This window comes from Hippopotamus amphibius, chromosome 6 (genome assembly GCF_030028045.1).
Source record: "Hippopotamus amphibius kiboko isolate mHipAmp2 chromosome 6, mHipAmp2.hap2, whole genome shotgun sequence".
NCBI lineage: Eukaryota > Metazoa > Chordata > Mammalia > Artiodactyla > Hippopotamidae > Hippopotamus > Hippopotamus amphibius.
In genome coordinates this window covers 70,828,108-70,842,721 of record NC_080191.1, presented here as the reverse complement: position 1 = coordinate 70,842,721, position 14,614 = coordinate 70,828,108, and the positions used below count along the sequence as shown (strand labels likewise).

The 14,614-nt window shown below is 39.5% G+C and overlaps 1 protein-coding gene across 4 annotated transcripts in view; it reads left to right on the top strand.

Annotated features, from left to right (window-relative positions):
• UBE3D (ubiquitin protein ligase E3D) overlaps positions 1 to 13,968 on the top strand; it is a 143,201-nt gene extending 129,233 nt beyond the window's left edge. For 2 of the 4 annotated variants that reach the window (XM_057738837.1, XM_057738833.1), the window contains exon 10: positions 12,851 to 13,968. In XM_057738837.1, the coding sequence (XP_057594820.1) occupies positions 12,851 to 12,922 (72 nt within the window). In that variant the 3' untranslated portion in view covers positions 12,923 to 13,968. The remainder of the gene's footprint in view (positions 1 to 12,850) is intronic. The other 2 variants (XM_057738838.1, XM_057738835.1) reach the window with 1 other exon arrangement.
• The last annotated feature ends 646 nt before the right edge of the window (positions 13,969 to 14,614 follow it).

Below are 14,614 nucleotides of genomic sequence, written 5' to 3'. Positions count from 1 at the left end.
AACTTAAAAGATGTATGAATCCACTGTAACACTACTTAGACATGTTTGGATTCTGATTTGAACAAACACCAGCTGTTGAAAAATTTTATGAGCTAGTTGGGGAAACTTGATCACTGAATAGATATTTGATTATGTTAAGGAATTATTATTAATATTTTAGATGTGATCATGGCATTGTGGTTTTATTTTTATCCCAGTCCTTCTCTTTTAATGACACATACTGAATTATATACAAAATTTAATAGGTCTGGGATTTGCTTCAGAAGAGTTCTGTGGCAGGACTTTGGATGAAACAAAATGGCCATAAGTTGATAGTTATTGTTTCTGGGTGATATTTGTGGATTTATTATACTGTTCTCTTTACTAGAGAATATGTATATTGCTATTTGAAATCTTTCATAAGTTAAAAACAAACAAAAGACAGCTGAGTGCCCTGCAGATTGTTAGTGTCGTGGGTTAACCGGCAGAAGTTTGAACAGGGAGAGGTGACTGCTGGGGATGACGGGAGTTGAGTGAGGAGCCCTGGTTTTTTTTTTTTTTTTAATTGAAGTGAAATTGATTTACAGTATTATAGTTTCAGGTGTACAACATAGTGATTCAATGTTTTTCTACATTACAAAGAGGAGCCCCACCTTGACGAGTTTGTTCATAAGTTTGTCAGAATGAAAAGATAGTAACTCACTGATCTAACCAGTCCCCAACAATTTTCTCTCCACATTTGCATCATACTAATGTTATGAACCAAGGGTTCTCGAGAAAAGGAATGAGATCGTGCACACTTATCTCATACGGGGTCTTGGTTGTCCAAAAACCCTTACTGAGGGACCCCCAACTGGGCCCACTCTCCTTTTCCATTCATTTCTCATACTTTAGAAAGATGACTGAAAAATTGGGGGAATTTAAAATATATATTTTTTCTTTTCAAAGAAAATTTTTTTACCCCCAGACCAGGAAAATAGAGAACATTTTTCAAAAGCATTTATAGGCCTTGTTTTTAAACCAAATGGAACAGTTCTGAGAACACAACAAACTCAGTGGAATACTTGTTTATGCTTACCGCCTTTTAGCAATTTAGGTGAGTTAAAGACACCTGAAACAATATATGAGTTTCAGAATTTTCTCCAGTTCCCATCAAAATATAGTGCATTTCTTTCTCATGGCCTTCCAGTCCTTACTCTCCTCAGATCAAAATTTATGTTTCTGTGTCTCATCTCAGAACTTCTCTAATCCTGAGAAAATTATTTTACACTTTGTTGTAAAGGACCCGTAGATATTTGAGAATATGTTAATTTTGCAGCTCAGCCAGTCATGAAGTTCAGACCCCATTTAGGTAGGTGGAGGGAGGCTTCTGGCTGAAAACGCTTTCCTTGTCATCAGTGTGGGGCCAATCACAGACATCACAGCATTTCATACAATCCTTGACCAAACAGAGAAAGAGGGAAGCCCCCTCTTACAGATGAAAAAACTCAGGCACGAAGGCTGGGTAACCTGACCATGTTGCCTTTGGAAAATACATATGCTCTTTCTTGTAAGCCAGGAAGCCTGTTTCTGCTCTAAAGTGTGCCAGCTGAGACTCGATTGAAGTATGCAAGCTCTTCAGTCAATCCATGATGCCATCTCTTAGAACTTGCGTTTCTGTGGAAAGCTGACATGGTAAACTCACGGTGAACTCAGAGACCAGCATTTTAAGGCAGTTAGCTGAGTATACAAATGAAATTACTCAGCTATAGAAAAAACAAAATAATGCCATTTGCAGCAACATGGATGGACCTAGAGATTCTGATACTGAGTGAAGTAAGTCAGACACAGAAAGACAAATATCATATGATATAGCTTACAGGTGAAATCTAAAAAAAATGGTACAGATGAACTTATTTACAGAACAGAAATAGACTCATAGATGTAGAAAATAAACTATGGTTACCAGGGGATAAAGCGGGGCAGGCATAAATTGGGAGATTGGGATTGACATATACACACTACTATATATAAAACAGATAACTAATAAGGAATAGCACAGGGAACTCAATATTCTGTACTGGCCTATATGGGAAAAGAATCTAAAAAAAAAAAAGAGTGGATATATGTATATGTATAACTGGTTCACTTTGCTGTACACCTGAAACTAACACAACATTGTTAATCAATTATACTTCAATTAAAAAAAAAATGTTGCGAGTATTTCCCAACAAAATATAGTTGAGCATTGTGCATCTCCAAGTATTCAGTGCTCTAGAAGCCAGAAAAGTCCCATCCACATTGTAATATGCTAATGCCTGAGTGGTGATAGGTTGTGTTTATGTCCATCCATTCATTCCCACTGCTTTACAGTGTCTTGATGAATAATCAGTCAGACTCTTCTTGCTAGTTAGTATGTTGGATATATTGGGGAAAAGCCTAGTTATTGATAAATTCAGCCAGATAGTTTCATGTATTAAACACCCGTGGCTTAGTCAACAATCCTGGATGCAGAACTGAATTTCTGGGGAATGAAATTATGTCTCTAACCAAGGATGTGCTGGTTTGAACCCCTCGGAATGAGGCCCATTACACACCCTCCCTACACAATCCTATCAGTGGCCTCTGGGCTCAGAGTTATTTTTCTAGTAGCAGGTGATATTTTACACTAAGCCATCCACATTCCTCTGTTTGCAGACACTATAGGTTTGCAGTTTTTTCTTCAGATGCAATGTCTGCAGTTTCATTCCCTGTCCCTGGTAGTTACTATTGTCATAGGGTAGCATAGTAGAGAGAAAGCCTTATGTAAGCCTTGGAGATTTTATATGCACAATCAGCCATTTGTGCTTCTTCCTTTAAAAATAATTAAAGGAGCATGAATTTATTCATGAACAGGAGAGAAGATGCATCTATAGCAATATTTAAAATACATGAAACATTTACATATAGTTATATTAATAATAAGAATAGCCTCTTCCAGTGTTTGAGGATCTTGTCCATTCCAGGGCCTGCCAGGCTGTTGATGTCCTTTGTCACTGGTCCCCAAGGCCACTGGTGAGCAGAACTGGAGGGAGAGGAGGCTCTCAGCTCGAAGGAGTCAGGGAAGGGATTCAGTCTCATCTTTCCCTTGGTCTGGAGCCTGAATCTTTGCTCTGTGTATGGAGAACCGCCTTCTCACACCAATCTGTTTTGACTTCTCTGTTTCACATACCCTTTCCCCAGCTTTCCAGTCTTTCCATATCAGTCAGGCTTCACCTGTCTGCACTTTCATCGTATCCACCTGATTTCCTCTGGTTTCTTTGGGAGCTTGGATGGCAGGTGAAAACTTACCAGTTTGCACCCTGGGAGCCTTTGATGAGTATATGCCCTTTTCTCTTCCCGTACCCTGACTTGGCTTGGAGACGCTCCACCAACAGTTCTATATACAAGAGCTCCTCTTTGCTTTCCACGTGGCTTAAAGCAAAAAAAAAAAAAAAAAAAAAAAAAAAAAACGGAAAGCATTGCCCTCGTCAGTGTGCTCCCTTCCACACGTGTTTACTTTCGTCTCATTTTGTAGTTATAAAATCCCCACGCTCCTCCTTTAAAATAAAAAAATTACAGTTTTATGAGCCACGTTTATCTCCAGCAACTCCAAATAACAGGCTTAATGGTATTTATTTAAAAATGGATATATTAGCATGCTTTCCTTTTTAAAGATTCGTGCATCTTTAATATTATATTTTCAAAGCAACATCTAAGGAGTAAGTGGCTAAAGAACATAAGCATCTGGTTCCAGTTCGATCCCTTTCTCACTAGGCCTTAACTGTTAATTGATTATTCCAAGTCATAATCGTTTCTACTGAACTGACTAACCTATGCCAGCGTAATTTACCCCACTTGTTAAACGTACAGACAACAGTTCCTTTCGGAGATTTCAGGCCGATTTCTCGTTTATCCTGTAGCCTCTCCTCACTTGCCAGAGTGTTCTCTTCTAATCAAAGAATTATTTTCTCTTTACAAGAAGGGCTTTAATTTGCCCTTCTTTTTCTTTCTCCTCCTTACACCTAACCCAAAAGAAGTAATCTGCTTTCTTCTTAAAAAATAAGAGCGAGTGCATCATTTCAAATCTAAGTCTAGCTTAAAATTGGAATATTATGGATTCTTTATTCAACTAAAGTTACTATAGCAATTATCTCTCACCGTAATTGGATGGAAGGGAGTTTTGATGGTGGAATGAATACTAGGCTCAGAAACAAAGACCCAGTTGCACACCCAGCCTTGTTACTAGCTTATAGCAGTGAGCAGAAGTTACTTAGCGTCTCTGAACCTCGGTTCCTCATTTATAATCCAGGGACGATTAACTTAGATATTTGATTCAAGTGCATTTTTAGATTTAGTGAGATGATGCCTGGCACTTAATTTCTTCACTGCATAAAAAGCATATTAACATTTACTAAAGGGCTTATACAAACTATTAAAAAAATTAAGCCCCCTGTTGGTAGGTTAAAAAAAAGGACATGAATTCACTATTAACCAATTTACAAGAAAAAGAGTTATTAAACAAACATTTGGGAGAGTGTTTAAACTCATAGCAATTAAGTAAATTCAAAAAGCACTGAGATATCATTTCCTTTTATTAAATCAGCACTAATTTTTTTTAAAAAAAGATAGGATGCTGGTAGCGTTACCAGTTGGTACAGCTCATTGGAAAAAATATGCATCAAATTATGGTAATATTCTTACCTTTCAATCTAATAATCCCATTTCTGGGACTCTATCCTAAGGGAGTATTCTAAAACTTGAAAAAAATCTGTAATTATTCCGTTATTATCATTATTCATGATAATTATTTCATTATCACTTTTGATCTTAACACACTTGGAAACAACTTAAGTTTATAGTGGATTAAGTTATAATGGACTACTTTGCAGCTGTTAAAATAAGAATAAAGACTCCCTGAGCAGCACCTAAAAGTGTTTCTGATATAAAAAGTAGGCACATGTGATAGTCGATATGAGAAAAACGCATCTTAAAACCACATGGAAATAGACCCAAGTAATAATTATATTAGGGTATTATAGCATTTTTTTCTCTTTTTTCCTGTTTCCCCAAATCTTTTGTAAGATATTATTACTTTTAAGATTAAAATCAGGGTTTTAATCTGAGGTATTCAGTCTGAAAAAAAATATTTGTCAAGTGCCTATTAAGTGTCTGGAAAATTTGCTATAGCAATTTGGGCTTTAAAAAATGCCAGAATCTTTTCTCATTATTTACTCCAGGGCAATGAAAAAGCAAAAAAAGAGTACTTAGCGGACTATGTAGAATAAGTACTTCGTATACAACCTAAGATTTAAGGTGCTATTGTGTGTAAACTAAGCCTTTAATGCCAGACTGTCAGCCCAGCCCGTGTTAAATATAATGGTGCTGTGTCTCACTGTAGCCATCTGTTTCAGGACTCATTCCAAAATTAACTTACCAGCTTACTCAGGTCACTCCACCAAGGAAAATGGCATCACAGTGATGTATTAACCGTAACATCAATGTGAACAAGACTTTGAATAATGCATCTCAGAGCAACACTCTAGGTAACTCGATTGGAGTAAGCTTAGACAAGGTCATTTGCAAAGTACTGTGGCATTTTTTTAGTTGAAAATTTTAGTGAAATAATTGTAGAGTCACTCATAGTTGTGTGAAAAAGTATGAAAGATCGCTTGTACACTTTGCCCAGTTCCCCCCAATGGTAACATTTTACAGAACCATGGTACCGGGGTATTGACATGGTACAGTCCTCACATCTCACTCAGATTTCCCCAGTTATGTTTGTACTCCTTTGCGTGCGTGTGTGCGAGTGGATGAGGTTCTGTGTCATTGTATACCTGGGGATGTAGTTCTACCAGCACCAGGATCCCTCCTGTTGCCCTTTTATAATCACACCCTCCCTCTCCTCCCCAGCATCCCCGACCTCTGGTAACTACTACCTTGTCCTCTATTTGTGAAATTTTGTCATTTTGGAAATGTTATATGAACGGAACTATACCGTATGTAACCTTTTGAGTTTGGCGTAACTCCCTGGGAAATCGTCCAAGGTGTTGCAGGTATCAACAATTTGCTGCTCGTTAGTGCTGAGTAAGTACCTGTGGTGTGGATGTACCACCGTTAACCATTTATCTGGGCTGATTCCAGGTTTTGTCATTAAAATAAGGCTGCCACGAACATTCATGTTCAGGTGTTTGTGTGAACATAAAGTTTTCATTTCTCTGGGATAAATGTCCAAGACTGCAAATGCTGGGTCATACAGTAATTACATGTTTAGTTTTTAAAGAAACTGACAAACAGTTTTCTAGAATGTCTATACCGTTTTATAGACATACTCCAAGCAAAGTATGGGAGGATTTTTTTCTTTGCCAGCTTATTCTGAAGTCAAATTTGTGACAGTCTTCTTTACCTGAACTAACCAAACAATTTTGCCAAAGATACCCGTGTTGAGTAAGTAGATTTAGAAAAGAAAACTACATCAGGGCACATCAGAAGCTCCTCCTTCCACCCCTCCTACCAAAAAAAATTATTCACTTAACTCTTAATAGACTAGCTTTACACAGTAGGTCATTTGGAGATATTTGGCCCCTTCAGTCTCTAGATAGCTAACAAAAAGACTCAGCCATCTTTTTGTAGATGTTGGGTTCAATCTTTTATATCCATATCAAGATATTGGTCTGGACATAATTTGTTTCTCCCTTGTGTGACAATTTTATTGTCTTCTATGGGGGAAAAAATGTTTTTTAAAGGATTTTTGGACAGCATAGACCGGCATCTTCACTTTGCACTGGCCAAAAATGAAGGCACTGGATTAGGAGTTAGAAGACCTATGTTTGAGTACTTCCTCTAATTAGCTGTGTCACTGTAAATACATCAGCTGCCTTCTCTTAAGTTTGCTCAGCTGTATAAATGCTCTCCAACCCTAACAGCATCAGAATCACCTGGCAGACCTACAAGACATGAGTTGCTGGGCCCTGCCCCTAGAGTTTCTGGCTAAGCAGGTCTAGAATGGAGCAAGAGGATGTGTCTGACTTACAGGTTCCCAGGTGAGGCCAGAAGCCAGTGAGACTGGTCCAGAGACGACAGCTTGAGAATCCAGGCCAGATTATGCTAAAGTGCCCTCTGGACCCAACAGTTAGTAATATCCCCTCACCTACCTACCCTGCTTTCCCCCTCCCCCCCCCCCCCCCCCCCCCCCCCCGCAAGACTCCTCAAGTTTGCTTTCTGGTAGAATAAGTTATGCATTTGTCCTTTTTTTTTTTTTTTTTAAGTGATATAGATATACACTGGAATATAATGCAGCCATTAAAAATCTCATAGAAGAACATTCACTGTCAATGGGAAGATTACCACAATACATTTTTAGGCCAAAATGAAGCGACATATTACAAAACAGCACATACAGAAATGTGCAGTTATACACAGAAAATAAATCTAAAAAGATATATCCAAGAGGTTAATAATAGTTATCTCTGAATAATGAAGTTGCAAAAATTTTATTTTCCTCTTTCTGTGCGTTTCTATGTTTTCTAATTTTGTCTGTAACTAATATATTTACAGATCAGTTATGAAAATGAAAATTACAATGAGCAATACAATTCTTGGTTTCTCTAAGTTTTAATCACTAAAGAACTTGTTAAATACTAGCCAACACAACTAAGGCTCTTCAGGTAGGAGAGAAAATCGTCCAGGACAGTTTACAGAGGCAGCTAGGACCTTCCTTAGCCCTTTCCCTAAAAAGTGTGGGAGGTCACTTTGCGCCGTTCTTACCTGACAGAATTCTGCACTCATGCAGCTGAATAGTCCCGGCCCCAGGACCGCTCATTACAGCATCTTATCACTGCCTGTGTTGTGTTTCCACGGAGCTTTTCCACTGTTAACTGTGGGATCCACAGCCTCCCAAGCTAGTCCCTCTTCCATCCTTGACAGCAGGTTGGAAAGTGTTTTATGTGGATGAGACTAGTCTCTCCTTTGGTTGCATCTCTGTTAGAAAAATTAATATTTACAACTAAAATAGGAAATTTAAAATATCACTGAGATAAACCTATTCAGATGCCAGAAACCAGTTATCTGCTATGGAAAGCTGTTTTTTTCTCCACGTGGGTTCGTGTCCCCTCCTGGAATTTCTAATTGTACCGCTGTCCCAAGTACATTGTCTTCTTCTACACCCATGCTTCTCAACATTAAGATAGATCAGAATGAGCACGGCTTCCTTGCAGTAGTATTTGTTAAAATGGTTTTGCTGCTAAAAATTTTAATGAATTGATACCACAGAAAACACTCTATTTCTGGGCTCTGGTGATTCCGTTTCTGAATAAGTTGTTTGATAAGAGGCATGTTGCCAACCGGGCAGTGCAGTGGTGGTGTTCAAAATGCCACTCCTGTCCAGAGCTGCAGTGGTACCACTGTTCCTGTCTGCCACGTTCCCTCCTGTACGTATCCCATAGGAGTGAGAAACTAAAAGGATCTCCTGATGTATGAGTGACAGGGTATTTATTGTGGTAGTATCGTTTAACCTTATACATTTTAACACCCACCCATATTGGTATCATAGACTCTCCTTTAGCAAATATGTTTTGTGCTTGAGGAAATATATTTTTATGTAACACCTAAAGACGGTTGCCATATAATGTTTGCCCCATGGGTTTGCTATCATCAGTGAGGTTGCTGGGTTTGCCTTATGTAACTGGGAGCTTTAACAACTGCATCAGACAGCCTGTTCACTGCAGTGCTGTTGTAAAAGCACCATCCAATGCCAACAATGCTTCCACAGTCTCCTTTCTCTGAAAGAGATGATGAGAAGCTTACATCTAGAACTTTCTTGCTTTGTTGAAGAATAGGCTCAAGACCCCTGAATTGCTGCATTTGTCCATGCGTTCAGCCCTATCTGGAGAAGAGGAGGCATCAGTCCTCTTTATCCCACTCACATCTCTGTCTTCTGTACTTCACACACTGCCCTCTGCTAGAAAACATAGCTGTGCTTTGCTTCACTGGTTCCCCGTAGCTGAAAATCATAAGCTTTTGATTGATCTGTAAATTATCCTAGTGCATCCATGGCCTAAATAAAATACAAGGTAAAGGTTTAAATTACTTTAAAGACACTGATCTTACTTGCTTTTCCCCCACTTTCCAACGGCTCTTAGAGAATTTGAATTGGAAGGCTACACTGATGTTTCCTTGGTCTAGTGTTTCTGTCCACATGTAAGTGCACACATACTCATTGTTATTTTAGAGGGATAAGGTATTCTTCCTGATTGTATTGCTTCTCACATCTTTGGTCCTTTGTTCCATCCTTCCTGTTGGCTAGTAGTTCATTTAGCAAAGCCAGCATCTTTTAGTGGGAACAAAGTATATCCCATTCAGTGCCATGCCAGGTTTTATTGTCTCTCCTTGCCAACACAGTATTCATAATTAGAGTAATAACTACCTCGTTCAGGCTACTGCTTCAGAAATCTCACTTCCTTTCATAACCCAAAAATGATCTTTTGTTCTGCTAGCAGGCAATAGGCGTCCTTCTTAGACTTATCTCAAACTGTTAGAATTATCTCATGACTTGACAGTCTCCCCTACTTGCGTGTTAGTGCCGAAGGGAATGCCTTCTCACTGTGGTCTGTGACTGGATAGTCACGGGCACATGGATGGTACTTAATCACTGCATGAATTGAAGGAATGAAGCCAGCCTGCCAGCCCAGAGAGAGGAAAATCTTATACTATTTATTCAGAGCAAAGAGTGGAGTCCAGGCGTCATCAGCACAGGCCTGATCAATGCTGAGTTAGTGAGGTAATAAACATTTTGTATCCCATTGTTATTTAAGACTCGAAATAAATAACATGCTTGAAAAAGCCATTTTCTTTTATTTTTATATTTACATTTATATTGTATATTTTATTTTGTAAATGAAGTTTGAGCCTAGAAATTGGATTTTATAATATAAAGTATAAACTTTTTTCCATGCCATAACATTTATTTCGGAAGATAACTTTGAACATGAGCTGTAGCTAGACAAAAATATAAATATGTATTTATTTATATATATATATATTTAAGTCTGCAGTACCCTTTCAAAGGAACATTCGTGTATGGCTATGCTACTTAGTCTAAAGAGACTTTTCTAAAGCTCACAATCATTATGAAACTCACATTTTCCAGTATTTTACAGTTTTTTTCTGTTTTGTTTATTTAGCGCACCTCAAAGCGTTTATGTAGCATTTTTTTAAATGTTAATTTTATCTTGTGCAGTCTGCCTTGACAGCATGTCTTTTTATTGATTAAAATTCCAACTCTATGTTGAGAAATAGAATTTCATAGTATAATTTTGTTAACTAAGATTAAAAAGAACATTCAGAAGTGTTTAACATATTTACGCAATTGTACAGAAGCATTATAAACTGAACATTTGGTCAGCTATTACAGCAGCCTAGCCCTGTTTATGGTGGTTTAAGAAGATTGTTTTTAGATGGTGACTCAAAGCAGAGACGTTATTTTTAGACATTTTCACTCTCTCTCCCCTTTTCCATTCCCAAGTGTCCAAATTCAGGAAGAGAGAACAGGGAGAGTCAGACCTTTCAGCCAACTCCAAAGAGTCCTGTCTTCCCTAGTTTCCAATAATTATTTATACTTTTGTAACTATATATTCCAGAAATGTAACAACGGAGCCTGAAGCTGTGGCTGTACTTACAGACTCTGCAAAGCTTTAAAACTTTTTACTTTGGGGAATAAAACTAAAAAGGTGAAATACAGAGATTTTTCTCAGTGTAGTGGAACAAAATGAAATTATCCTCTCTTAAAATAAATGGCAGTTAAGGAAAGCAATTTTTCTTGTCATGGATAAAAGCTAGGGAACACAAAAGCAGCATTTGAAATATGTTAACTCACAGTGGTTTAAATAAAAAGAAGCTAAAATGCATTGTACAGTACCTGTTCCCAAGGATGATTGCAGTTTCTTGTTATTAAGTCCTGCAAAACACAGTGTCCTTGGCAGGCGGCACTATAAAAACGAAAGAAGAAGAAAAAAAGATGTATTAGGTCAAATTAAATATTTTTTGTTCTATAATGGGGGCTCCGTTTTGCATTATCTGTTTTAGCGAGCTCAGCCTCATATGTAGTTGTCCCCATCTTGTGTCCATATCCACAGGCATGCAAAAGAAAGTCTTTACTATTTGAGACGATAATGAGGATCAAAAGTCCCCCAACCTGTGCAATTTTATCTCGAGCATCTATCTGTAAACTTACTGGGGAAAAAGCATGGATTAGAAAGCAAAATCTCTTCCTAAACCCATCATTGCCACTTACTAGCCTTGTATCCTGAGCAAGTCAGTTAATTTTTCTGAGCTTCTGTTTCTTCATTTGTGAAACAAAGTTTCAAATGCCTACTTTTACCTAAATCACAAGAATATGCTAAGGATGAAAAGAGTCAAAATAGGAAAGTGTTTTACAAGTTTCAGGTATGTCCTGTTACAAGGCTGAGAGAGGTTATTAACAAGCTTGTTGAAGGTCAGGGAGAGATCTAATTCTAAATTTCGGCATTTTTCATCACTGGCACTATGAACATTTTGAGGCTGATAATTCTTTCTTATGGGAATCTGTCCTGCGCATAACTGGATGTTTAGCAACATCCCTACCTCTCTACCCACTAGATGCCATTAGCATCCCCCAAGTTGTGCCAGCCAAAAATTTCTCCAGGGATTTCCCTGGTGGTCCAGTGGTTGCGACTTCAGGCTTCCACTGCAGGGGGCGTGGGTTCAACACCTGGTTGGGGAACTAAGATCCTGCATGCCACAGCAAAAAAAGAAAAATCTCCAGACACTACCACATGTCCCCTGGTGGGCAAAATCGTCCCAAGTAGAGAACCACTGATCTGTATGGTTCCAGAGCCAAAATTCTTAACCATTTTTATGATGACATTTATCATCATCCGTTATTCTAAGTAGTTCCTGGTTGGAACACTCCATGACACAACAGTTTTCAGAATTAAAAAAAAGAGATAACTGGTTTTTATCCATCGTCTTTGTGTCTCTGAGATCATCACTGGCATTGGCTTCTTGGGAAGCTCCCTGTAAACTGTTCTTGAAGAAGCAGGATGTCCTGACAGGGATACTAACCACAGTGAACCAGAAGTCAGACTCGGCGACCCCTAAATCCCCTTCCCTGGGATTCTATGATCATCCCTACAGGACCCAGCTCATCAGAATGTTCATGGCTCCTAGTATCTATCAGTTGAGAGGCCAGGGAGAGAAACCCGAGTATCTTCATGACCGTTATCTCATTTACTCTTCACAGTCAGCCCTTGAGGTTTGCGTCAATTGTCCATGTTCACATTTTCCATAAGAAGGGGTGAGCTCACGTCCTTCTACTCTGCTATCTTGTCTCCTCCCCACTCCATGTTTACATTTTGTTTAGGAATCTTAACCTCTCTTCTTTGCCTGCTCCTTCAACTTTGTCCTCATTGCAGAACTTGATGTAGAAACTCAGCAGGAAGTTGATATGGAAACTCAGCAGGAGCCTTTCTTACCAGCCTTGTATGAAGAGCAGCATCCTTCTGAATTACTCAACATAAAGCAGATGCCTTCTGCCCTGCACGACTCTTCCCTTCTCCTTTCCCCTTAACAGGGACCATTAAATACATGCTGCCTTCAACTGCATTTGGGGACTTAAGTAACAAATGTCCAAGAGTAGAATGTTTCACTTCTGTTGCTCATTCTTTCCCCCGAAAAAGGCCTGGGATGAGCTTCCCAACCGTCCCGTGTTTCTCCATCTTTATCTCTAACCTGCGTTCCACTGTCTTCCTGATGCTGGCACCCTCCCCAATTTATCACCACCCCTGAACTAGAACTTTCTAGTTTATGATTGACTTTATTATGTTTGTTTCTCCTTTAGCTAAAACTATGGAGAAATTCGATGCGTCTGATCTGGGCTTTATTAGATAGCCTGAAAATATTCTGTACCTAAGCCTGTATGAATTAAAATGTTTTAAAACAACCAGGTTTTAAGATAAATTGCTGCTGAGAAGCCCAATAAATATAATGTGATTAAAAGCATTGGCACGACCCAAAGAGAGACTGGTGTAATTACTAATCGTAAAGGGAACCTGGAATTGCCCAGGAGTCTTGAGGATTTGGAATCCTGCTCACGGAAGATCCAAAGCAGTCGTTTGAACCAATGGGCAAGAGAACTGGATTACTTCACGGCAATAAAACTTTAGTGTCAACTTAAACTTTAATTTTTTTCCTTTAAAGTGCATGTGAATTATTTTAATTACTGTATGGTTCGTTAAAAAAGGACCAACTGGCTCCTGCTGTAAAATGGCAATATCTGGCCCGTCCAGCAAGCATCCTTACCAGCCAGACTCACCTGGCTCAGTTTTGATGTGCACTCAGCCATTTCGTCACATTATATAAGGAAAGCACTGTGGGTTTTTCTTCCTCTTCCAGGTGGCCTTTCTGAAGATGTAACCGCGGGAGCCGACACATTCCTCTCCGCAGCGTGGGGTGCACCGGCAGCCAGCTGTCAGCCCAGTGGGCAGCAGTTACAGAGACAAGAACCCGGCTACAGAATTGAGAACAGGGCATTACAGTTTTGAGTTTACTTGCTTGCATATATTCTCTAAGAGAAGAGTTAACTCTGAATCTTTGAAAAACCAAGGCTGTGAAGAAAGTCACAGTAGCAGGTTGAGAGATAAGAATAGAATTTATGTCTCCATTTCCCACCAAGAGGAATATTCAGATATGCGCAGTGTCAGCACCACCTGGAGCTGGAGCGAGTGGAGACCTGTCTGTCCTGTGTGGAATGCAGCTAGGGGCTTCGCTGGAGGAATTGGATGTTAGCTGCTGCAAATCTTAGGACAAAAACGTCCAGAGAACGTCTCAGGCTCGTTTAAAAGCATTCTTTTTAAAGAAAATGTGGAATTTTGTATACCTTATTCAGAGGAGATGCTCAGTAAATAAATGTTTGTTGAATGCGTGATTTCAAATTAAAGGTTTTCCCATTTATGCAAACCTGCGTGTGTTCCTTTTGTTCTTTATTTCCTTTACCAAATACTGCTGCAGATCAATAAATATACCTCACTGGCATCCTGTTCGAGAGTTGTCTGACTCCTTGTGTGCCCAAGCAGGTGGTGAGGAAACGCTGAATGGACAGAGCTGGAGGGGGTCCCTCAGGGCACAGGCCCGCTCCTCATTTTATAGAGAAGGTTTGAGACTTTCCCGTAACCACACAGTAGGAGCAGCACTGGGGCTGGAGGCAGGCAGGTACTTCCAGCCCACTCCTCACGGGAGGACAGTCTCGGGACTTGCAGCTATACCTGCTCCTCATCAAGCCTGTTTGTTACCAAACTCGGGTCCGGCCGCTGGCCACCTGAAAGCCAACACTCCAGAGACAAGTGTTGGTTGGAATGAAAAGGCTGCTTCATTCAGGAGGCTGGCAACCTGCGGAGATGGCGGACTCGTGTGTCCAAAAACGAACTCCAAAGATTCTGCTCAACCATGAAAGTTTTTAAAGGGAGAATCATTTGGGGAGGGGGTCAGAGTCTTTGTTTTCTTCCAGTGTGTGCAGATTTTCTTCTGATTGGCTATTGGTGAGGGAACAGGGCAGGCGCCAAGAATCTTGTGCTCAGCCTGAAGTTACCATCCTCCATTTGGATGG